This window comes from Saccopteryx bilineata, chromosome 5 (assembly GCF_036850765.1).
Source record: "Saccopteryx bilineata isolate mSacBil1 chromosome 5, mSacBil1_pri_phased_curated, whole genome shotgun sequence".
In the NCBI taxonomy this organism is placed as follows: Eukaryota; Metazoa; Chordata; class Mammalia; order Chiroptera; family Emballonuridae; genus Saccopteryx; species Saccopteryx bilineata.
The window spans coordinates 18,435,219-18,460,644 of NC_089494.1; the positions used below are offsets into that span (position 1 = coordinate 18,435,219).

General features: G+C 49.8%; 2 protein-coding genes across 7 annotated transcripts in view; one reads left to right on the forward strand and one right to left on the reverse strand.

The window, feature by feature from the left end:
- Positions 1–4,555, forward strand: part of USP37 (ubiquitin specific peptidase 37) — a 92,588-nt gene extending 88,033 nt beyond the window's left edge. For all 5 annotated transcript variants that reach the window (XM_066233329.1, XM_066233331.1, XM_066233328.1 and 2 more), the window contains one exon: positions 1–4,555. In XM_066233329.1, the coding sequence (XP_066089426.1) occupies positions 1–88 (88 nt within the window). In that variant the 3' untranslated portion in view covers positions 89–4,555.
- Positions 4,519–25,426, reverse strand: part of VIL1 (villin 1) — a 25,065-nt gene continuing 4,157 nt past the window's right edge. Inside the window, exons 2-21 of one of the 2 annotated variants that reach the window (XM_066233334.1) lie at positions 23,511–23,595; positions 23,149–23,223; positions 21,826–22,022; positions 20,390–20,498; positions 20,128–20,238; positions 18,318–18,520; positions 18,136–18,214; positions 17,896–17,994; positions 16,725–16,878; positions 16,071–16,171; positions 15,844–15,981; positions 15,078–15,236; positions 13,881–14,060; positions 13,205–13,350; positions 12,329–12,473; positions 11,761–11,949; positions 9,875–9,943; positions 8,552–8,692; positions 5,310–5,465; positions 4,521–4,675 (exon numbers count right to left, since the gene is read on the reverse strand). In XM_066233334.1, coding sequence (XP_066089431.1) covers positions 5,352–5,465; positions 8,552–8,692; positions 9,875–9,943; positions 11,761–11,949; positions 12,329–12,473; positions 13,205–13,350; positions 13,881–14,060; positions 15,078–15,236; positions 15,844–15,981; positions 16,071–16,171; positions 16,725–16,878; positions 17,896–17,994; positions 18,136–18,214; positions 18,318–18,520; positions 20,128–20,238; positions 20,390–20,498; positions 21,826–22,022; positions 23,149–23,223; positions 23,511–23,585 — 2,484 coding nt within the window. In that variant the 5' untranslated portion in view covers positions 23,586–23,595 and the 3' untranslated portion in view covers positions 4,521–4,675; positions 5,310–5,351. Of the gene's footprint in view, positions 5,466–8,551; positions 8,693–9,874; positions 9,944–11,760; positions 11,950–12,328; positions 12,474–13,204; positions 13,351–13,880; positions 14,061–15,077; positions 15,237–15,843; positions 15,982–16,070; positions 16,172–16,724; positions 16,879–17,895; positions 17,995–18,135; positions 18,215–18,317; positions 18,521–20,127; positions 20,239–20,389; positions 20,499–21,825; positions 22,023–23,148; positions 23,224–23,510; positions 23,596–25,426 lie in introns of both variants that reach the window. The other variant, XM_066233333.1, reaches the window with a different exon arrangement.

The following is a 25,426-nucleotide window of genomic DNA, read 5'->3' on the forward strand; positions in this document are numbered from 1 at the left end:
GGAGATCTTTGATGAGCTGCTGGAAACAGAAAAGAACTCTCAGGCTCTTAGTACGGAAGTGGGGAAACCCACTCGTCAGGCCTCGTGAGGGACAAACTCCCGGGTTGGCAGTGTGCACTGCATATTCTCCCTACTGTCACCCACTCACCTTTCCTCTGCCTGAGGAGAATTCGGAACTCTGCTTGATGCGGGAGCAACAAACAGCTCAGGGCCAAACCAAAAGACGAAAATTGCAACTAGGCGGAATGCTCCATGCTTATTGTTTTAGGGAAACTTTGGTCTCACCTCTATAGCTGATTATCTTCTTTTCCTCTTATAAGAGTAGCACTTCTTTTTGTCTTAGAAATACATGTTGTAAATATATATGTATATATATGTACATACACACATATGTGTAGAATGAATGGAGCCTTAAAGAGTTAGGGTGAGCCACCAGAGGATGCCTACTCAGAATTAGTAGCACAGCAGTTTGCAGAAGAAATGAAGTTGTCAGTCCATTCATCTGAGAAATGTGTGGAGATATACATATCAGTTGGCATTAGTTTCTATGTTCCTTGAGTAGTTTCACTCAAGTCTGTAATCTTTCATGTGTGTTTCTTATTAGTAAAGTTCACTGGAAAATCAGCTCTCCCTGTTACACTAATGACAGTTTGTCCTCCTCACAGAGGAGGGGTATTTCTGCCACCTGACTTGGGGGGCTTTATAAAAAAAATTCATGAATTTGTTCTGCTTTTGCTTGTTTACATGCAGTCCCAAGAAATGGATTGTTGGTGCTCAGAATGTGTTAAGGTCCCACATTTGGTATTCATTGTACACTTTGTATTTTCTTTAAAGAGACTTCGCATAGTATGTTCATTGTATTTCATCTATATTGTTATGGTGGTGAAGATAGAATCTTTTTTTTTTTTTCCTGTATCATTCTTTTATGGAACAAGCATTATCCTAATGGTTCAACCAAAACTTGAAGAGGCAGAGAAATAATATTGCCCAAATTGGGACTCCTGAGCGAGAATACCTAGGGAAAGGAAGAATGCTAGCATCTCTGTCTCAGAGAAGTCAAGAGGAGTGTTCTTGTGTTAAAGCTAAAACTCTGGACCACTGAAGCTAAGAGCCCTGCTACAAGTGTGAAATAAGTACACGGGCTATAGGATAAAGCTTAAACATTTAACCATTCACTGTCTGGCTTTGCCCTTAAAACAGGGTGGGAATTAAAATGTGATTGGTTTAGTCGATCACAAGAACTAACGCATAACAAAGGTGCATAATATATTTATCTTTTTAGGTGCTTTGAGTTGAGGTTAAATGGGGGTACAACATTAAGTGCTATATTAGTCACTCAGTTGACATCAGCTTGGTTAAGCAGCTTGTAAAACCATATAAAGAATGAGTTTGAGAATAGAATTCTGTCCAAAAAATAATTTTGTGAGCCCAGTGATCATTAGGATCATACAGAGTTAAATATAGCAAAATGAAACCTTCAATATTTTGTTTCTTTTTTCTTTCTTTTATTGTTAACAAGATTACCCATTTGTTCTGAGGTCGGGACAAAACCATATCAGGTTTTCCAGGGGAGAAAACATTTTTAAGTACATCACAGAAGATGCAACATCTTCTCTGGAAAATTGCCTTAAGAGAGCTCCCGCCCCACTTTTGAAACTTGTTCTGCCATAGTAACCTATTCTAAAATTTTAAATCTTTGCGTTATAAACAGCCCCAGCACTTTCGCTTAACTACTGATAAAAGCTTAGCCTCCTACCATTTACTTAGATATTACTCTAGTGAAGGTTTCAGGTGGTATGGTGGTAGGTTATGCAGTAGTAGTATAGAGCAGGGGAAAGTATTTGTTTTAAAAACTAGACTTTGTTTTGTTTTCACTGGGGAACCCTTGTTTTTTTCTTGAAAATAACTGGTTTTCTCATACAAATGAAGTGGTGGTCAGAGTTTTTAGCTGTTTATTACTTCCCTTCCCTGTGTCTGCTTGAGAGGTGCCATTAAAAATGATTGGGAATGATTCGAAGTGAGAGGTACATTAGGGTATAAGAAGAAAATGAGAAATAATGCCACAAGCCTAGAGTGCCCAGGTTGACATGCTCTTCATGGCTTGCGTGTGGTGTGTGGGTTAGAAGCACTCTCGGCTCAGAAACCTAATTTGACTTGATTTTCATGTTTTGGGCCGGACTTATTAGAGGAATGAATACAGGTTGCTGGGGTAGATGAGTTATCTCGCTGAATTTTCCTTGATAGCTGTTCATTGTTGTGGCCTGGTCAGTCTCTCTCTCGCCCTTCACTCCTTTAACTGTTAACCCTTTTACAGTTACTTTCTTATTTTGGTTTAGTGAAGTGATTAATGAATACGGATGGAGATTTTATTTTTACCTGGACCATGTTGATGGGGTTTGTTTTTGGTTTTGTTTCTTTGAAAATGGTAAGTAAATAATATTTTTTTTGTGCAGTATGATCAGTTTTGCTCAGAATCAGAGGATGGGGTATTGAGCATGTTAAATGGGGACAAAGTGCTTCAGTTCCAGGCAGCCTGCACAATAACTAACTTCCCTATTGAAAATACCGCCGGTGGTTTCATTTCTCTAAATGACATTGAATTGGAACCCGACAGCACTTAGCTCTGCATACATCTGATCTTAATTGGAATATTTTTGGAAAGGAAAACTAAAATTCAAACGTGTTGATTCTTATCAGCTAATGTTGTTACGGAGAATTGGAAGTTGCATGTGGCCAAATAAATCTCTTGTCACTTTAGTAGCCATGACTATAATTTAAGCCTGTGAGAACATAGACTGTTTTGTAGGCAATATATTTATATGTGTGCACACTCATTTGTTTCAGCAACATAGAAAAGAAATAAATTCATGACTTGTTCTATTTATGTTTTTATTCTAAAAGCTGTTTGTTTACTTGCCATGGTATGTTCGTGTCAGGCCCAATTTAATGGCTCAATAGCAAATGTAACATGTAAACGTGTTTACATTTTAAGAAGAATGCAGTGATACTTAAATATCAGCTAACTCTGGGAGGCAAACATTAGACTACACATGTCTTTCTTTGATCTAGTGTAAAATTCTTATAAAAAGAGAAGCTTTAATAATTAAAACCTCAGCAAGAAAGTCATGACTTGACTTATCCTTCTATTCTTCACTTACCATTGTGTAGCTATATAAACATAGCTACAGCTACAGATATAGTTGCATAATGAAAGTTATTTGAAAACAAGTAAATTAAAGAAATTCTTGGCAGTATCTCATATATAGTTGAACATTATGAGTGCAGAGAGAGCATTGGGGGACAAGGTGGGCACATACAGAAAGAAGGTAGTTTATAGACTCATTTGTGGTCTGAAGAGAGATTACAGTAAATAAGAACATAGCCCTTGCTCACTCTTCACTGCCCTCTTAAGTGACACATTATATGCTCTTAGTCATCCAACCTTTTTTTGACCTGTTGAATTGACCCCCTTAGGTAGTGTTTTAAATCAGGGAAGGAAACAGCTAGATCTCCAAGTACACATGGATCTTGTATATATGTGGAGATTTTTAGAAAAATTGCCAACCCTGTACCAGTTGCACGTCACATAAAATGTCCCCACAAAACAGATTTGTCCTTTTCCACCTCCCATCTTGCTTTACACTAAGTAATGCTCTCTTTAAATGTGTATGAAAACCAGATTTCTGCCCTATAACATCTAATGCATTACTTGAAAATCCTAATTTTGTCTCTATTAATAAGAGTTATTAACATCTGAAAAATATTTTTTTTAATTGGGAAACTGTAGTTTATGTTAGGCCTTGAGAGTTTTGTGACAGAATTCTCTTGCTGTGTCTCACCACAATCATTGACTCCTTTACGCATGCTTTGATTACTAGACTTCAGGCAGTCTCTTTAGTTGTATCATATTTATAAAGAATGAGGACATTTCCCTCTCCATGTGTGCTATGTGTCCGAGGTTTTGAAGTTTTAATACAAAGTGTACCGGTATGACTAAGCAACTGATTTTGGTAACATTGGACTTGAAGTCTTAAAGTACAGAGGTTTGAAGAACAGGCACTTACGCCGGTGTAAGAAGAGAGAGGATTAGGGTCTGGATTGGGACCCAGCTTTGTTAGGTCAGATGCCAAAACAGAAGAGCACTCGACTGAACTCGCCTATTCAGAATAGGGGTTCGCAGGGGAAGAAGGGGACCACATGGGGTTGTCCACACCTGTGGCCCCCAGCTGCCCCTCCCTCTGACTGCTCTGGCCTGTTAGTGTTTGTGCTATGGAAAGGAAACTAGAAGTAAGCTTCCGACACTTTGCCTAATTGAGCCACTACCAGGTTTGCTGGCAGCTTTGGCCACATCTGTGAGGTGATTTTCTTTTTGTTCAGAGTGACTTCTGGTTCTAATTCTTTATGTTTTGTTTTGTATGGAGCGGCACTTTATCTGTGTTTTAGCAGAACTGTTCCTCTGTATCCATTACAGTTTTTCCTTTTGATTTCCTTTTTAAATTATGCATAGAGTTTTTTTTTCTTTGTGCGTGTGAAATTAAAGCCTTTATTAACCTTGTGTAAGTTTGACTTATTTCTGAAAAGAACATATTCTTGCAGACACATACAATGGTTGTTGAAGGGGTGGAAATCACCTGCTGGCCTTCGGACTTGGACTTCCGTGCAGCACTGTTAAGCCCTAAAGGAAATGGGATGGCAAGCCCACTGTGACGGAGGGTCCGGCTGTTTCGCCTGAGGAGCCTCTGGGGCTTTGCAGAGGTCTGGGGAGCAGTTTGTAAACCAGCCACGGCCTTTGCTGTGCTCTTCCTTTGCTTATTAAGAGGAGGTGGAATAGCATTTGCATTTCATACTTGCCTTTCTGCCTCAACCTAAGCAAGTATTGTGAAGCCTACTTAAGGCCATCTCCTAGGTCATTCAGCTCTTTCAAAGAGGGGATTCCCTTTAACTTACAGCCCGAGGAAGGCAGTGAGGAAAGCATATGTGACAAGAAAAACCATTACTCTGGGAAAGGGGTAAAACCGAAAAACCCTCAGCCTCCCTGCTGCTGCTACAGCCTGTGGAAGACTCCTCGGAACAGATGGTCCCTGGAGTGTTTGGCTGCTCTTCTAAGAAGGGGAGGCTCTCGAACTGGATGGTTAAAAGTGATGCCGCACCCAGGGGTAGAAATGGAACCGCTTTCTCGAGAGCCGGGATTGGGAGCACTGGCCCTGTGGAGGAACCATCTTTCTGGAGGAAGAGCTTTGTAAACAAGCGTGGCCATAGCCTGCTGCCCAGATACAAGTGCAAAATCTCAATTAGTAAAGGATTGATACCAGCCATCAGACAAAACTGCTTTGCAACCACAGCCATTCTTCTCAAAATAGTCCTTTTTCTTTCTTGAGGTTTTGTTGCTTCCATCGAGGTAAGGCAGAGAAGGCACCTGGAGTCATCCCAAAGGCCTTGCTGAAATCCTCAAGGGACAGGTGCTCCTACAAGAGAGGGACCCAGAGTCAAGATCACATTCTTCCCCAAGGTTTGCTTTTGCTTTGATGAGTCATAATAGGTGTGGTATAGCAATCATATGAAGAGCAAAAACAGGCACTGTTAGAGCCAGGACAGGGATGGGGGGGTACTGAAGTCCAAGAAATTTGACCTCTGTATTGGGAATGTCATAAAAAGGGTGGTAATAAACGTGAGGTATATTGAGCTTTTCCTTTGACCATGGTCAAGCTCACACTACTAGCCCTGAAGTAAAAGTTAGGACGTGACTTCGTTTGGTCAGAGTTGCTTCTCTTTCCGGGTCTTAGTTTTCCACCATAAAATGGGAGAGATTTCTTAAAGGCCAATTTTTGCTTCTTTGCAATGTTTTTATGGGGAATGAAAATGTTACATATGAAAGGATATTGGAAACAAGGTCTCATGTTCACATATCTATCTATACTTACCAAACAACCTACAGCTAGGAGTCGCCTTCCTAGGCCTAGGAGTCTTCAGCTATAAAATGAGGGGATTGCTTGACATGCCCTTTGCAGCCAGCTAATATGAGAGTGATACTATTTCAGGCAAGCTAAATGCCATCAGGTACATTCAAGTAAGAACCCCAAATTAAAGCTGATATAAAACAGCACTCCAGCGGTTATCTCGGCTCCCCCAGGCACCAGGAGGGAACCGGATGGGGCGAATGCATTGGGTTTCTTTTCCAGTACAGGGAGTTGCTCTGGGGAACACTTGGCTGACTCCCGCAGACAGCCCTGAACTGAACAGCTTGGTAAACCTGCAGCTGGATTGCAAGCTTACGTGGTTGTGATGCCCCAGTTCTTGAACCTGTCATTAGATTTGCCTCTAGCCCCTCAGCATTCTCCTCCTCAAGGTTCTTGGGAGCCCTACCCACTCCCCCAGGCAGGGTAGTGGAGTGCCTTGTTTTGAAAGAAGAGTACATATTCGTGAATGGTTTGGGCATCAGTAGATAGGGAAGAGCTGCTTATGCCAAGTCTAGCATTCCCCTACCTTGCCAGGTTCCTCACAACTGTCTGCAGTGTCTGGTCCATGAGTGGGTTCAGGTGCCATCTCTGGCCCCCCCCAGGCTGGCTCTGCAAGCTTGGTGGAGACTTCTGGACTTTGACCCCTAAGCTAGATAGCAGGGACTGCCTATCCCAGTGGACTTATATCTTTCTTCTGGCCCTGTTCTTGAACCCTGCAGTCCTGCCAGCTCATTAATGACCTCACCCATGCCCACATCCGCCTCTCTCTGGCTTACTCATTGGTACTCAAACACAGATTACCCTCTTGCTACTGCCTGCAGCCAGACCCACCACTTTTCATTGTCACTGAAAAGTAGCCAGAGGTCTGAAGACCTCTCCTGCCCTCCCCTCTTGGCATTGAACCCACAAGAGTATGCTATTCCCATGATTTAAAAAAAAAAATCGACAACTGATTTTTTTAAAAGGCTCTAAGACTTCTTAGACTGCTTCTATTATGTTGGGGTTGTGTTGGTTCTATTTGCTTCATTCAAAATTAGCAATCCATTTAGCCTCCAGTCAATCAACTGGTTCAATAACTTTGGCTACCCTTCCCTGTAGAAATCCTTTCTTTGTGCCGCATGATGTGATGGTAACACTGGGACTCAGAACAGTTTGGTAACCGCCTGCAGCTGGATTGCAAGCTTAGATCTGGTTCTTGGTCTGTCTTTGCTACTAACTAGATATGTCACATTAGGCAAGTCACTTCCCTTCTCTGGACCTGTTTTCTCAGGAGTAGCAAAAGCAGATACAGCCGACATTTATAGAGCACTTTAAATGCCATGGGCCTGGGCAAATCATGTTTGTAATATTATTGTGAATAATATATTGGGATCTTTCCAGTATGGTGAGGACACAGGTGGGCATATCAGGGAGGGAAAGCATGAACGTGGTCTCCAAGGTGAAAGGCAGGATGCAATGCTCTGGGAACAATACACTTCCACATATATAGATCCCAAACCCCTAACGGTTGACTTGGGTCTTCTTGGAGAAATCGGGCATCTCTCTTCTGTACATTCATTCATTCATTTGTAAGACTTCTTTATGGCTTATTATACACAGAGTAAACTTTCTTTTCTCTCAGTATCCCATCAAGCTAGACTTGAAGTCTATTTTAGATCTTCATGAAGTGGGAATGAATATTAGAAATGTGTTTTTAATAAGTTCTTGCCAAACTCTCCGCCCAGGTGGTCCATGCCAGCTGCAGCGGCAGCTACCAGCCAGCCCCAGCGCTGCCCTGAATCGCCTGCCCACCAAGCATATATTTCAACCCGGATGTCTCCAGGGTGCCTCAAACCACGTGTCTCCCACTAAACTCAGAGAATCACACAATTTTCCCCCCTCTTTCTCACCCTTTATCTGACACCAAGTGTCATTAATTTTACCTCCTAATATTTCTCTAAACCATCTCCTTCCCTTCACCTTCCGCACCAGCACCTCTATTCTAAGCTCCCATCTACCTCTCAGCCTAACTTAGGGCTGCGGTTCTTGCCACCTTCCAATGCGTTCTTCACTGAGCTGCAGACGTAAACCTGACTGACTGCCCCCCTCCTGCTTCACCATAATAGCTCCTTCCACTTTCAGGATGACACCACTGTCCCTAACACGGGTAGCATAGAGAGCACTGCTCAGTTCAGCCCACCCCGCCAGCTGGGTCGCCCAACCCCAGCAACCCGCATGCTGCCAGCATTCCCACGCTGCAGTCCGCCCTGCGCTTTCTCCTGCCTCTGGGCTTCGTCTGTGTGGTTCCCTTCTCCAGAAATAACCCACTCTGCCTGAAAAATTCCTCTTCGCCTTTCAGAAGGAAGTTGCTAAATCAGGTTGCTTTTTGTAATAATACACGGCACTTATCTTCACTACAATTAAATAGTGTAATCAGGCCCCCTTTCATCTCCCCGTACCGACAGTAACTTCACATGAAGGCAGAGGCCAGGTATGTTTTCTTCACCAGAACACCCCCAGCACCTAGTCCTCAGCAGGGCACCATCGGGGGTCAATTAGTGTTGTCCGACGAATGGACAAGCATTCACCCTTCTGTCCCCTTAAGCCTGACCCACCTCCTTCCTGCTGGGGTCCACACCCTTAGGGAGGTCCTCCATGGGCTTGTTCACCAACTGCTCCAGGGGAAAGATGGGTAGAGGCCCAGAATTGAGGTTGCTGTTAGCATTGAACACGTCCGGTTTAGGGCTTGTGATCTCCTAGGGAAGGAAAGGAAACCACTGTTACTTCAGCTGGTTTGTGGCTACCTCCCAGGCTGTGTCCTCTCTGCAGTCAACATGGACCCTCGGACACCTCCTTCTAGACGCCTTCAATGACCCCCAGCGGCCCACCGACATACACATACACACACTCATAATAACACAACACATTAGATTGGACCCATAAGCTAAAGCTTGGTGGTGCGTATCCAACCAAAGCCAGTTGACTCAAGATGACTATTTTGTTCTATGACATATTAACTTCTCGATGACTTTCCCCCAGACATTTGAAGTCTACCTAGGACATTTATGACTTTCTTTCTCTTATCTGTTTTGAAATTGTCATCTGTACAGTCACATAGCCTTGACTTATCTATGCTTTTCTGCCTATACCATCAGTCTAATAAAAAAAAAGTTTATGAATGCCTCAGGGTTCTCAGCCTGTGGGTGGGGCAGAGGAGCCATGTGTGTTATCTGCCAATTACATCGGGGAGCTTCGGAAATCGCTCCCGTGTCCTGGACACATTTCTGCCAAGTCAACTTGGCTTTGCTTCCCCTGCAACTTCTCAAAGGATAGGTTTTGCTTTCATGTTTCCATAGCTCAGGCCTGGATCCAGCCTACATATATTTCTGTAACTAGCTGAAAGACTGAAGTTATTCTGCCTGTAGAAGGGACCTCAAGGGGGACAATAGTAGAGAAATCATTATTTATAATGACCCCCAGTGGCCCACGGACATACACATACACACACTCATAATAACACAACACAGTAGATTGGACCCACAAACTAAAGCGTCATCTAGGGACTAATGGCATCAAATTCCCTGGACCCTTTATGAAAAACACACATATTCCTGGGTCTCAACCCAATTCTGTAAACCAGAATCTTTGGGAGTGGGACCTTGGAATCTCCAGTCTCCTATGTTTCCCTCACCCCCAGCACCCCATTACCTGACTCTTATGCATGATAAAATTTGGGAATCATTTCACTAGTGAATGGAAAAGACAAAAGAGCTGGAGACACTGAAGTGAAACAGCAAGAACTGCCATGAGAAGTGGGAGGAAATGGTGGGAAGGAAGGCACAGGACACCGGCATCTTCTCTGGAGCTTCCTCAGCCCTGGCAGGTCTGACTATGGTCACATGTTCACTGCTAGACCCAGCCACCTGCCCCACACTCACAGAAGTGATCTGGCTCCAGTCCCCAGAGTTGTCAAGCTCCATCTTCAGGTCCTCATAGGATTTGGCATTCTGCATATAAAGCAAGTAAGACATTAGACCTGGTTTTCAACAGAAGACACAAAAGACCCTTTTCCTTCTAGAGTTGAAAGAAGGCTGACCTAGGGCCTGGGGCTGAGGAAGGCAAGAGGGAGCTGGGCAGAGGCTGGAGGAAGGTCTCTGAAAAAGGAGGCTGGATGACGCTGCCACGGAGCAGGGAGAGTAGAAGGGACCATGAGGGGCCCCAACTCCATGTCCCCGGGGCCTGCACCGAGCACGGCACATCCTGAGCTTCTGTTAGGCTGAATCAGTGAGTGAAGTCTGAGAGAGAAGCCAGCACAGACTCGAGGTGAGGGAAGGCTGCTGAGATGTCGGCGTGGGACCCTGATGTGGAATGAAGAAGTTCGGGCACCTGGATTTGCAGCCGTGAGATTTGTTTGAATCCATCCTCAAGACTAAACTCAGCCCATCATCCACTGAATCTTTTAAATGTATTTGAGGAAATTAATCAAAACTGTTTCCCTGACCTGCCAGTTTAGCACACCCAGAGCCACCAGGCCAGCACTCGCTCTAACCTCAGCCTTCCTCCTTCCCGCAGAAACCTTTGTGGGGCTCCACCTTGAGGGCCTGCTTTCTGCTTCTATCTGGGGCCAGTTTAGGAAGTCTGACTCACCGTCTCTCAGGTGAGGACCACCTGCATGACCCGTTTTGCTTAGAATTTAATGCCACGAAGACATCGGTCTGCCCTTTAGAACTGACACGTTTCTTTCTGTGAGGTTGAGGACCCACCAGCGCTGTTCCGTAGAAGTGTCAGTGAGGGTGGAAATGTTCTCTTTCTGTGCTGTCCAAATGGCAGCCACGAGCCACATGCGGCTATTGAGCACTTAAATTGTGGCTAGTGAGAAATCGAATCTTTAATTTTCTTACATTTTAATTAATTTCACCTGTGTGGTAGCGCAGGGGATAAAGCATCAGCCTGGAATGCTGAGGTCGTCAGTTTGAAAACCCAGATTTGCCTGGCCACATATGGGAAACGACTTGATGCTTCCCACTCCCTGACACCCCCTACCACCTTCTCTCTCTCTCTGAAATCAGTAAATTTTAAAAAATTCTTCATTAAGTTAATTTAAATTTAAGTAGCCAGTACGGCTCTTAGGACTAAGGTCCAATACCTTTGAGCTAAATCTAGTGTACAAGCGAGGTATTGTCATTAGCCTGGGTTTGTTTTTTTTTGTTTTGTTTTGTTTTTGTATTTTTCTGAAGCTGGAAACAGGGAAAGACAGACAGACTCCCGCATGCGCCCAAACGGGATCCACCCGGCACGCCCACCAGGGGGCGTGGCTCTGCCCACCACGGGGCGATGCTCTGCCGCGACCAGAGCCACTCTAGCGCCTGGGGCAGAGGCCAAGGAGCCATCCCCAGCATCCGGGCCATCTTTGCTCCAATGGAGCCTCGGCTGCAGGAGGGGAAGAGAGAGACAGAGAGGAAGGAGGGGGAGGGGTGGAGAAGCAGATGGGCGCTTCTCCTGTGTGCCCTGGCCGGGAATTGAACCCAGGTCCCCCGCACACCAGGCCGACGCTCTACCGCTGAGCCAACCGGCCGGGGCCTAGCCTGGGTTTTGATAGACTTTCTTTCGTCACCTTCACCCAAGGGTTCAATGGTCCTAACTGCAGCCCTCCTTTTCATTTGAAGGCCCCTCTAACCCCTTTACAAATATATCACATGTCACCTATCACAACAGAACAGAGAAGCCCGGGCGTCCACCTTGCCCTGGGGGGGAGGGGTATCATGAAGAAGCCACCCAGAGACGTGCTGGGTTGTAAGGACCAGGGTGGGTTGGGGCCACTCACAGTCCACTTGAAGGGATCCCACGCCAGGAACCAGCCTGTGAAGGTTGGGGGCTCATGTCCCTGCTTCACCACAATGATGGGGGTCTGCGGGTCCCGGCCGCTGGGGTGCGTCTTGAGGTATTCCTGCACCGTGGTGGCGGCGGCCTTCTTCTCTTCCTCGTTGGCATGCTTCCCGATCCAGAAGAAGACCTGCGGAGAATGGGGAGCCCCGTCAGTGCTTCCTGTGCCCCTGGCCCACGGGGCTGTGCCTCAGGTCACCCGGGCTCAGGTGTCCAACAGTGCAGCCTGGCCTTAGACAGGCCCCTCTGGCCTTGACTTTGCATATGGGCAACGAGGAGGTTGGACAGAGGCTCTCTACTTTCATATTCTCCAAATGTGTGTTTTGGCCCTCAAAAACACTCCTCTGTCACGTGAAAGAAATTGGACTTTGGGGAAAGATACCTCCTATGCAGCATAGGCTCCTGTGTTCATTATACTGCTTCCAGGAAGAATGTATATGGGAGCCAAGAAAACATCAAATCTACTCTATCCCTAAAGCCACTATTTCTTGGCCAGGTCTTGGTCCTACCTGGTCCCAGACGTCAAGCAGAAATACATCATCCTCTTCCAAGTCATCCTGATTGAAGTCAGGGATTTCTGTGGCCAGGAAGCGCCCAGTCTGGTTGGAACATTCAAAGAGCCGGGGGGTGACGACCGTGTTTTGCTCCTGCAGTCTGCAGGATGGAGAGAAGATCATGTTGGCAGGAGGGAGGTATGGGGAAAGGAAAGTCAAGGACACAGAACTCCGAGGGAGGGACTACAACATGGAAAGTCCACTTCTTAGGAAAATGCTGCTTCTGATCACACAAAAGGTGTCCCCTCTCAAGAGTCTAAGAGTGTTCCACGGAAGAATTCCCACTGATTTCCCAGGACATGCATTCCAGTGGCTCTTCTCTAATCCTGTTAGGAAGTTCTTTCTGATACCTTCCCTCTATTCCTCCTGCTGCTACTGCAGTACATGCCCTTTGGCTTTTGAACCAGAGGTCATGAGTCTGCTTAAGAAAAACCATTTGAAAGAGTTTACAGTTGGTGCTCCTCAGCATTCGGGTCCTGTGTCAACTCCAAAGGGCAGACTCAGTGGGCTCTGACAGCTTCCCCCCAAAGGGCAAACCTATAGCCCCGCCCCTTTCTTTGAGCTGCCTCCAATAGCTGTGAACTCTCTTTGCAGGGAAACAACCCCACCAGGCCCCAGGCAGACCACAGTAAGCAGGACAGACACAGCGCTGTGCCTAAGAGGTTCCAAGGGCGTGGACTCTCCTGACTCATCCTGTGGCTCAGGGGTTCAGGCACACAGGGTCCTCAATCCATGCCCACTGCAGGCGCTGGGCCATGAGGGTGGAGGTGCTGAGAAGCTCTCCAGCCATGGAAGGTGAGCTGGGGGCAGTGGGACCCCATAGTCACTTACCTCTTGGTGTTGGCATAGGGTGCCTTCCCACCCAGGGCCATCCAGAAGTTGGCTGGCTCCTGCCCCTCCACCACCACTTGCTTCTCCGTCCGGGAGATGGTGTCGGCAACCATCTTGGCCATCTCCCGCTCATCTCCGCTACAGCCCTAAGAAAAGGGGGGCTGGCGGTGCTGGGGGAGACCACCTCTAGTGCCATGCTGACCCACACCCTTCCGCCACATGCACTGAGCCCCCAGGTCTGTGGGGGCTCCCACGGATTAGGAGCCTGAGCACATAGCTGACGCAGGGATGGTCCTCCCATCCTGTCCTCTGCCCTGACACTCCAAAGAATGGCAGAGGAGGCAAGATCACCTTCACTGTCCTTACAGGGCAGGGAAAGGACTACAAGAGGCCAAGAGTCCTCGTTACAGACAGATGGAGAGGCAGTGACAGGCACAGAGAAACTGAGATAGAGCCTAAGATGTACAGACAGAACAATACGAGGACAGATAGGGCTGGCCAGAGACAAACAATGAGATACTGACTCAGACAGAGGTAGGAATCTGAGGGTGGCCAGACTCACAGCTGCAGAGGGGACAGGGCTCGAGGCAGCCAAGAAGCAGGTGGGCAGGGCCCGTTCAGCCAGAGCCGCCCACCGTGACCCGGTCGGCTCCAAGGCAGGGGGACCTACACACACCTTCCCACACCACAGGTAACAGCAGGACTGGGTCTTGAGGATGAAGACATCATTGGAGTTGAGGGAGGTGGCCCGGGCTGGGACCTCAAAAGCCTTGGTGTTATTGGTGCTTGTTCCGCGGACCTGGAACAGCCGTGTGGAGGGCACGGGCTCCTGGTTGTTAGCCCGAGAGGTGCCTCCCTGCAGGGTGTGAGGAGAAAGCAAGAGGAACTTCATAAAGATGGGGAGGGGGGTTAGAGAGGTGCAGAGAACCAGAGGGGAGAAGCGGTTGGGGCAGGGTCAGCCTGCCCCTCCAGGTCCGCTGATCCAGCGAATGAATCTTTCCAAAACATTTGGTCATGGCGCTTCCCTCCTCAAAAACCTTCTGCAGCCTCCCGCTGCTCATAGACTACACCCAGCTCTTCAGAGGGGCCTTGGAGGCGCAAATGGCCTTTCCAGATTTACTCTGCTCTCTCCAAACCTTCCAGCTTACCTCGGCCAGGCTTCTCACTGTTCCCCACAGACCCCTTCCTCTGGGCCTTTTTCCTTGCTGTGCTCCTCAGCATCGCATGCCCTCCTCATACCTCTGCTCAGCTCTTCAACTGACCCCAACGTCAAAACCTCCTCCAAACCCCTTTTCTCCCAGGAACCCCACGCCTGTTCCCCGATCGCTGTATTCACAGTCTCCTTTTAAATCAACCTGTGTTCCTGGCATTTAACCACATGGTGCCACAGACTGTTCACTGCTCTCTCAACAAGGTGGTAAACAGTGTCAGCGTGGCATTCTGCTCCTCCCTTGGCCCTTTGCAGAGAGAGCTGTGTACTTAGTAGATGGTCAATGAACAGACTGTTGCTTAAATGAATGCAGAAGGCATTTCACTACGATGGAAGGCACTAATGCAATTGGGACAGGTCCATCATTTAGGCAAATCTAGCCAAAATGACTTCCTTTGTAAAGGATCTGAAGAATTGGGGTGAAGAGGGGAACAGTATTTGTACATGCTAAGGTGTTCCTTACATGGATTTTTTTAAAAGCACTGAGTGGCTGTTACCAGTTCCATGTGGGTGATGGAAACTCAACAGTCCTCTCCCACAGAGAATGGGCTCCACCCACAGCCCTGGCCCCGCCCCTGACCCCTCCCCATCTCCTGGATGCCCACCCCGCCTCAGTTGCCCTCAGTTATGGGTACTGAAGGCTCCTCAGTCCAGCAGCCACACCTGGTAGACCACCATGCGTCCCTTGAAGATGGACATGAGATGAGGTGGCTCCTTGCCCATCGGGACTCGGATTTGGACCGGCTCATCGTTGTACTTCTGATCCAGGATGACAGCTTGATAGGCCGAGGCCGCGATTTCATCCTGGCTGGCCTGGCTGCCCTGGGGGCGGCAGAATGGACCAGGGTGAGATGAGGTCAAGCCCTGATTCTGACCCCACCCCTGGCCTCAGCAACAACTCTATCCCCAAGTCTGACCTGGCCTCAAACCCAACTGTCTTCCCTATCAAATCCCACCTTGGTTACAGCCCAAACCCCAAACTGACCCAGATCTCAGTTCTCATCCCAACCCTACACCCAGTCCTTTTCCAGCCCCAGCCCAGCCCAGCCCACCTGTAACCCCAGCCTTGACTCCAAACCTCTCCTCACTGTACCTTTTCTGGGGAAACACCATGGTTACCATTCCCCTTGCCCCCAGCACCCAAGCATCTCCCTGCTCCACATCTGGGCCCAGAAGCCCAGTCAGAGCAGGTGAAGGGGAAGTGCAGGAAGCCACAGAAATGGGAAGAGAGACTCAAAAAGGGAAAAGGGTTGTGGATGGGGGTCCTCAGTGTCAGCGGGATCTCACAGCCAAAGTAGTCCCAAGATAGAAGAAGGGTGAACTCCCTATGACCAGGAGTATTCAACACAAAGTGGATGGCGACTAGGCAAGGGTACAGTGGGTAGAAGCGGAGCTGGCTGTGTTCTGGACAGGGTGGGCAGGGCCTTACCTGCCAGATGTAGAGCAGGTAGTGAGCCTTCTCACCGATGAAGTAGGTATAGAGCAGCAGGTAGCAGTCGCCCCCATAGAAGTGGCCCAGCCACTTGGACTCCACAGGCACCGGCTCTAGGTTCTCAATGCGCCACACCTGGGGCCAGTACCAGGCTAGTGTGAGGTCCAGGACAAACTCTACCAACCTCTCCCACCCAGAGGCGGGTCTCCTTCCCCTGGCCATACCTGCACCTCCCCACTGCCGTCGTCTACCATCTTCTGCTGGGCAGCAACCTGAGGCTGGACGTGCATGGATGTGGCATCAAACTTCACCTGCTCCACCTTGGCTGGAGTGAGGGGAATCATGACACTGAGTGTCACTCGTTGAGGTCCCCAGATCCTCACAACAGCCCTGAGTGGTAGCTATAATCCTTAGACCCATTTTAGAGATTCTGAAACTGAGACCAAAGAGATTTAATAACTTACCCCAGGTTACCTGTGGCAGGGTTATCAACAGAACCATCCCTCCCTGTTCCTAACTAAGACTCTTGCTCCACCAGGGCACCCGGGCGGCCAGGAGAGGGACAACCCTTTTATCCTCCCCAGGTGCCTGGCACCGAGCTTGCCCTCAGCCAGTATTGTCTGGTGAGAGACTGAACTATTTGGTTTTGAGGGAGACCAATAGCATTCCAAATGAAAGGACATTCTCAGCTCCCATTTGTGACACCTCTTGAGTTTATCCATGTCCCCTTCTGTCCCCATACCAGCTGGGCAGCACAGACCAAGGTAAACATGCCCATGGAAGAGGCGTGGCCAGGAAGGAGGAGAGGAGGCAGGTCTGGGCCCTCCCTCCTGGCCCCACTCTCGGCTCCCAGCCAGCCCTGCTTGCTTGGCCCTTACCCACGGAGCCCACGCTGTGGGTTTTGCCCAGGCCTGCGGTGCGGTTGGGCACTGTCCACTTCTGGAAGAGCTGCTGGAAGACGGCAGATTCGGCCCCATCGTTCTGCACCTCCACCTGCGTGCTCGGGGGGTACTTCTTGGCTTTGATGAAGTTCTGGGAAGAGAGAGTTGACTGGGGCTGTGTCCCGCCCCTAACCTCCATCCCTCAGTGCAAGCCTGGCTCTTACCCCAGTCAGACCTACCATACACCTACTCCTGGTCCTGAGCCCAAACCGGAACCCAACCCTAGTCCCAATGCTAAACCTGCTCTGGTCCCAACCCCAAACCAGACCTTACACTTGACACCACCCAAACCTACCTCTGACCCCCACCCCAAGGCCAACTCTGATCCCAAACGTGACCCCGTCTCAATTTTAACCCTGGCCCTCAGCCCCATCTTCAACCATGAACCCAACCCTCAATCGGATGCTGACTCTGAGCCAGTTCAAGTGACTGACTCCAGCCCAACGGTGACCCCAGACTCTGACTTGGCCCTGTCCCATGCTGACCCCATCCTCTCTGGGAAGGACAGCCTCTAGTTTTCTCCCTCCCTTCTCTAAACCCAGCCTGAGGTCTGTAGGGAAAACAGCTGTGATTAGGCTTGCTCACTTGTTTTCCGGCTGCAAGCACTTTGCATGATTAGTGTGTGAGCATGTGACAGAGAGCCACGTGTGTGTAGCCTACATAAGGCTATAGGTACTGTCCCTCAGAGGGGTGGCTTTCCCATTTGCTTGCTGTCCACCCCCTCCACCATAAGAAGCAGTTTCCCCGTGCCTGTTCGCTAGCCCGCCTCTATGAATCCAATAAACGAGAACGGCCCAACGCCTTTCAGCTCCATGGTTCTTCTGTAGTCTGCCTGAATCCAACATGAACCCGCCTGGCCTCAGCCACCAGCATTACAAGATAGGAACCCATACCCTGAGGAAGCCCTGGGGCTGCCTGGTGGGTTGCCTGGTGTGCAGATGGCCACAGAACAGACCCTCAGGCCCCCAGCTGGGTGAGGCCCAGAGCTTCCCCTGGTCCCAATGATGACACGGCCGCCATCGCCCCAGTCTGACCCCGCTTCCTTCTCCCCGCTGGACCCTGTTTCTCTCCCCTCTCCTGACAAACCCCTCCCCGCCCCCATACCCACCAGGGCCTGGCTCATGGCTCCCTTCCTCTCCTGGGCGTTGGCCTTCTTCCCCTTCCACACGTAGATCTTCAGGCCCCCCTGGTCCAGGATGTAGCAGTCCTAGAGGGGAGGAGACCCAGGATGAGAGCCCGGGGCGGCGCACTGGGCTGGGCAGCTGCTGGCACAGGAGGTTTAGGAGGGAGCGCGGGCAGAGTGCAGAGGGCAGGGAGCCAGGGCTGGGGGCCGTCCAGACCCTCTCACCTCGTGACTGAGCATGTCTTGTGTGAGTGGCCGTGTGGCCACTTCTCTGACCACCAGCTTTCCCTCTGAGTCAGACACGCTGCAGGACAAAGGTACGTCATGGGTCAGAGGGGTCTCACGCCTCTCAGCCAGGGCACCCCGAAGTCCCCCAGCGCCCAGGAGGGGCCCAGCTGGGCACGCACTGGTACAACTTGAGGGCAGCCTTGAGAGCAGGCTCCACCACCGTGTCCGGCACGGCTGCCCTCAGCTCCCTCCTCTTGCCCAGCACGTGGTTCATGACCTCCATCAGCTGCGGGGACTCCTTCTCCTTGTCCCCGTCCACCACTGCCACGTAGGTCCGCCCACCTCGCTCCTGGTCTCGGATCTCCTTGGCCAGGGTCATGCCCTGCAGGGAGGCCCCAGGTGACCCATGAAGCTGGCAGGTGACAGGGCAGCGCCCACCGCCCCACACCACGCCAGAGGACCACAGCCCCCCCCCCCCCCGCAGCAACCCCGAGGGGTGAGGCACCTCCCTTTTCTCCTTGGAGAAAAGCACCAGGTGCGTGTGAGGAAACCAGGTGAAAGCCCTTTGGGAAAGCGGGTGTCCTTATTGGCGGAATCCGTTGCAGGTAGCCTTGTGGGTCTTCATTTTTGGCATTGTTTGAAATTTGTGACTTTTACTTCACAGTTTTGGACAAAGCTGAGCTCTGAAAATCACAGTACTCTGTCTCTTTGCCCATAGCATACTCGAACACACACGCACACACGTGTAGACACAGCTTCGCATGTGCACATATACAGTGTGCTTTGTGCACACACACACACACACAGATAGTACACAGACACCCGCCACAAGATGAACAGTCCACATGTGCTCTCTCCCTCTCTCTCTCTCTCTCTCTCACACACACACACACACACACACACACGACCTGGCTAACCCTCCTCAGCCTCAGCCCAATGTCCACTGTTCAGTTATGGGCACTGAGTCCCAGGCCCCCTCCCTCCCAGGGATGTCTGTCGCTCATCCAGGCCCATATTTCTGTCTCCAGCCCAGCTCCTGCTCTCACCCCATTTATCCAGCTCCCACGACAGCCCCACTGTAAGATGTATAAAACAACTCGAGATTTTCTTCCCAAATCTGTTGCTTCCTGATCTTTCCCATCTCGGGAGAGGGAACTCTCCATCCCTACAATTGCTCAAGCACAACGCCCTGCACTCCGCCTCACTCTCTCCACCCTCATTCGACACCCAAATCCAGTGGATCCCTCCTTCCCAGGCCAAGGAGCTGGGGCACCTGCCCCTCCTCACCTTACTGACAGAGGGCTCCCTGTGTCCCTTCAGCCCCTTCATCTCCTTCTGTCCCTCAGAAGACAGAGGGCCTTCTATAGCCTCCTTGTCACCGAGGACAGACCCGAGCCCTCTTCCACAGCCTTCTTTCTGACCACAGAGCATGCCTCTGCGAGACCTGCTCGCCTCCTTTCCAAGCCCCCTGGACCCGCCGTCTGAGGCCCTGGCTGCTCTGGCAGTCACCTCTCCCAAGCCATTTCTCTCCTACCTTAGGGCCTCCTCCTCCCCACCCTCACCAGCTCCCAGAAGCCTTCCCAGAATCCTCAGAGCTGCATACCCCACTCCTCCTCGGCTATTCCGCTCATGTTTGTTCCCCCATACACTGGATGACTAGCTGGACGCCAGAGCCAGGGCAGGGCTCTGCCCACTTCATTCTCCATTGGGTCCGGCGCTTGACAGAGGGTGTGGCACACAGCAGGGACCCATTAAGTCTCAGGGGATTAGCCACAACTGTCCCTGCGACTCTAGCAAGCATACCTCTCCCCAAACACAGGGAGACTTTGGTCCACCTTCAAACAGCCGGCCCGGGCAGTCAGGGCAGAGAGGCCTGGGGACATGCGGGTGGGCCGGCCAGTCTGTGGGGGAGGCAGGCGCGGTGTGCAGGAGCTGGGGAGGGGGGAGGGCGGGGCTTGGTGGGAGCAGTCCTGCACCGGCAAGCTTTACCCTGAGTCTCTCCATGCGGTTACTCTCCGGTCCGTTCCACTGGATGATAAGCTTCCCAAGGTCCAGGAGGAAAACGTCCCCACGATTGAAACTCTTCCAGGACATCTCCACCTGCAGAGCCACGGGGGAGGTGCAGACCTGACTTAGCCTCCATCCATCGTTCATCTTCTCTTCCCCATCGCCTCCCTGTCCCCACCCCTCCCCTCCTCGGCGACTGGAAGGGGACAGGAGGCCATGTCCTGGGACTCTGGCTGACGCCCACCTCTCCAGCTACCACGTTCCTCTTGCCCTTCACATGCAGCAGGCGCTGGACATCGCTCGAGTTGGTCTCCACGTGTTTCATGCCGGAAGCCACGCCCCCCTTCCGAATCCTGAGAAGAGAGGTGAGCTGACCCCCAGAGAAGGCTGGGAAGTGTGACAAGTTGCCTGTCTGCCATGGGGCCATCTGAGGGCTGGGGCTGTGACTAGGGTGAGGTGCATGAGGCCCCTCAGGTGCCATCTTCAAGGAGACATTCAGTCTTAGGGTCATGCAAGTGTAAGGTTGGCATGTTGCCTATATTTGCAGGACTGGCAGTGAGTGCCTCCTTAACGTTTGTACCCTAGTCTGCCTCATTCACTTCACCTCAGTCTCTCTTCTGCTGAGAGGTGTTCAAAGACAGACGCATAGTAATGTGGAAGGATAGGACAGGACTCTGAGGGCAGGGATTGAAGAGAAAGAAAAGAAGGTAAGAGTCCATGGACTAAATTGTGTCCCCTCCCAAATTCACATGTTGAAGGCCTAACCTTCAATGTGATGGAATTGGAGATGGGGCCTTTCAGAGATAATAGATTTAGAAGAGGTTTAAATGAGGTCATGGGGGTGGGGCCCTTATGATGGGATTAGCGTCCTTATAAGAAGAGACATCATAGAGTTTCATTCTTTTCACCACACGAAGACAGTGAGAAAGTAGCCATGTGCAAGCCAGCAGGAGAGCTCCCAACCAGCAACTGAATCAAAGCCGGTACTTTGATCTTGGACTTGCCAACCTCTAGAACTGTGAGGAAATTCATTTCTGTTGTTTAAGCCACCCAGTCTATTTTTATTTTTCATATTTTCTGTATTTTTCTATGGTTGCCCAAGCAGACTAAGAAAAGAGAGGTGCCAGCTCAAATGCCCAAAGGAGTGAATTCTGCTGTAAGTGTGGGAAAAGGGGGAGCAGCAAGACAAAAGGGAGGAGTGGGGACTGTGGCTAACTGGAGAGCTCCTGGCCTATCCTATGGATCAGTAGCAACTTGGCTCCTGACCACGTTTCCACAGGAAAAGTTCAGAGGCTAGAACTTCAGACTGTTCAAGGAAATCTGTAATGTGGGTTTTAGTGTGAAAGGCCTGCTCTAGAGAGAGGAGCAGTCATTTGCCGGTTGGTTAGAGGGGAGACTTGATGTGATGCCTTGAAGGTTGATTAATGAAAATTCATGCTACACGGTTACAGAATTTCAGGATGGTGTTTGTCTGGGCAGCCAAAGACAACACCTGGAAGGATGAAAACCAAGGACAAGGCAGCAGCAGAAATGGGGGTGGGGAGTGGAAAGGTGAGCACAAATCACCCTTATGCCCCCCCCAGCCTCAGGCTCCCTCCCCGCTCCAGCTCTGTCCCCCAGCCTACAATGTTCCTCCCAGCCCTGGTCCCACTCCCCAGCCTGCAGCGTGCCCCTCCGTACACAAGGCCCCGCTTGAAGTAGCCTCGGAAAGCCTCGCTCTCATTGCCCTGGACCTCACGATGCTGGACAGCCCGGCCCTTCAGGAAGTCGTCCATCTGTGTGGTGTAGATGGCAGCCGCCCCTTGCTCGTCCTGGGATGAGGCCTGGCCGATCCAGTAGTGGATGTCATAGGACAGGCTGCTGCCTGTCTTGTGGATCTAGGGAGAGGGGGGATGTCCACTGTACCTGAGACCCTGGGCTCCCACAGCCCTCTCCTGCCTCCCTGCTTTGAATGGTCTCTCACGCACATGCGGCCTGGGCCACAGATGAGCCCTGAGTTGTGGCTCCAGCTCTTCCATAGACCCTCTGAGGCAAGGGGCAAGTGGCTTCCCCCTGGACTATAACAGCATTTCCCAAAGTGATGTGCATCAGAGGTCCATGGGGTGATTAGGTGATATACCAACAAATGTATATATGAAATTATTATGTAAATATTTTATGGCTACTTTCTGTTTGGGACATGGGACAGTTTTGCACTTGTGGTAATAATATAGAGTTATATTTTTAAGTAAATGTATTTAAATGTTAAAGGTGAGTTATATAAAAAATGATACAGGCCCTGGCCGGTTGGCTCAGTGGTAGAGCATTGGCCTGGTGTGCAGGAGTCCTGTGTTCAATTCCCAGCAGGGCACACAGGAGAGGCGCCCATCGGCTTCTCCACCCCTCCCCCTCTCCTTCCTCTCTGTCTCTCTCTTCCCCTCCCGCAGCCAAGGCTCCATTTGAGCAAAGTTGGCCCAGGCACTGAGGATGGCTCCATGGCCTCTTCCTCAGGTGCTAGAATGGCCCTGGTTGCAACAGAGCAGCGCCCCAGATGGGCGGAGCATCGCCCCCTGGTGGGCATGCCGGGTGGATCCTGGTCGGGCACATGCGGGAGTCTGTCTGACTGCCTCCCCGTTTCCAACTTCAGAAAAATACAAAAAAAAACCAAAAAAAAAAAACAACAAAAAATGATACAAACACATTTATAATAGTACTGGTGGTACCAGAATGTGGCCAAAACCAAGAAGGTGATATGGAGATGATGATGAATTTTGGAAATGTGGAGTCAAGGCAAGGTGACACTCCATCAGCTCAGTGGTCCCCAAGACTATAAATACACAGAAGGTCACCTCATCTGGGAGCTCAGAGGCCCCTAAGCGGGCACCTGGGTACAACCCGTGAGGACTGTCTTAGGGGTCAAGCCAGGCCAGCTCTTTCCACTGTCCCAGCCTCACATTTCCTCCCTGACAGCACAGTGGGCTTTGGTCTCTGCTCAGCCCCCACCCCTGCCTACCCCGCACTCACAGCCAGGACAACGTAGCAGTCACCATCGAAGAAGCTACCAAAGGTGCTGGGAGGAATGGGCACCATCTGCATGGCCTGGGGAGAGAGGGGAGCTCAGAGGGGCCGCCTGGACCTCCCAGGACCCCCACCCCCACCTCCTCCTCCCTCAGGCATAGAAGTTGGTGGAGAGCTGGGAGGAGGAGAGATGCGAGGAGATAAAGGAGCAGGAGGAAGAAGCTGATTTGAGGAGAGGGGCAGGGGCACTTGAGGGACAGGCACCAGGGGTTCCCACACCAGCAGGGAAGGACTGGGGGACAGTCAGAGTAAGCCCAGGCCTCTCCTTCCCTCAGCCCTCGCATCCCCCATGTCCAGGCAGACCTTACCTCGATCCTCCATATTTGTATCCCAGGGGTGGTGGTGTTGAGGGAGCCTTTGACTTGAGTGCTCAGTTTGGTCATGGCGGCAAGCCTAAGGGGGAAAGAGCCGTGAGGAAGGCCTGAGAGGCTGGGAGTGCCCTGGGGTTCAGGTGCTGCCCTTCCAGCCCAGCCCTTAGATCTCTCAACTCTGCCAGGAGCCAGGGCTCAGGGACCTGGGGGAGGAGAGGGAGGTTGTCTCCTCTCTGGGCCCTAATTCAGTGGTCCCCAACCTTTTTTGGGCCACAGACCGGTTTAATGTCAGAAAATATTTTCACAGACCGGCCTTTAGGGTGGGACAGATAAATGTATCACGTGACCGAGACAAGCATCAAGAATGAGTCTTAGATGGATGTAACAGAGGGAATCTGGTCATTTTTAAAAAATAAAACATCGATCAGACTTAAATATAAATAAAACGGAAATAATGTAAGTTATTTATTCTTTCTCTGCAGAACGATATCAAATGGCCCATGAACCAGTACTGGTCTGTGGCCCAGGGATTGGGGACCACTGCCCTAATTGGCTGAGAGCCGAGACCCAGCTCTGATCTTGTCACTCTCTTCCTCATACATCTACCCTGATTCCCTACCACCTTCTTTTTCTTTTTTCTTTTCTCTCTTTTTATTTTTTTAGTTAAGTGAGAGGTGGGGAGGCAGAAATAAACTCCTGCATGCGCTCCAACCAGGATCCACCCAGCAAGCCCCTACTGGGAGATGTTCTGCCCATCTGGGACCACTGCTCTGTTGCTTGGCAACTGAGCTATTTTAGTGCCTGAGGCAAGGCCAGGAAAACATCCTCAGCACCTGGGGCCAACTTGCTCAAACTGCTTGAGCCATGGCTGCAGGAGAGGAAGGTGGGGAGAGGTGGTGATGCAGATGGTTGCTCTCCTGTGTGCCCTGCCCAGGAATTGAACCCAGGGCTTTCACACATTGGGCTAATGCTCCACCGCTGACCCAACTGGCCAGGGACCCTATCACCTTCTGAATAAAGCCCCCACTCCTTAGCCTATTACTCAAGGCTCTTCTTTATCTAATCTCAAATTGTTTTTCTTTTTGAAAATTTTTTTATCAAAACTTGGTTTTAAAAAATCAGTTTATATATATATATTAATTTTAAAAAATATTTTATTGATTTAGAAGAGAGAGAAAGGCAAGGGGGAGGAGCAGAAAGCAACTCATAGCTGCTTCTTGTGTGTGCCTTGACAGGGCAAGCCTGGAGTTTCGAACCAGCGATCTCAGCATTCCAGCTAGATGGCCTATTCATTGCACCACCATGGTTCAGGCCATACAGAATTTTTCTTAATTTAAAAAAATTTATTCTATTGATTTGTGACAGAGAGAGGCAGGGAGAGAGGGGTGGAAGAGAGAGAAAAGCATCAACTTTTTGTTCCATGTAGCTGTGTATTCATTGGTTGCTTCTCATATGTGCCCTGACCGGGCATAGAACCTGTAACCTCAGTGCACTGGGATGGCGCTTTATCCACTGAGCCACCTGGCTAGGGCACAGACTTTTATTTTTTAAGGAAAGCAAAGAATAATAAGAGTTGAAAAGTGCATATACCCTAATGAATGGAAAAAGCAGGTATTCAAACAAATGCTTTATACGTGAAGTTCATAGTATTATTCACAATAGCCCCAAAGGTAGAAACAACCCAAATGGCCAACAGCAGATGCATGGATAAAAAAAAAGGTTATATATTCCCACAATGGAGTGTTATTTATCTATAAAAAGTACTGATACGTGCTACAATATGGGCGATCCTTGAATACATTATGTTTGGTGAAAGAAGCCAGACCCAGAAGCCTTGTATTGTATGACTCCATTTATATGAAATATCCAGAACAGGCAAACCCATAGAGATAGCATGGTTGTCAGGGGCTGGG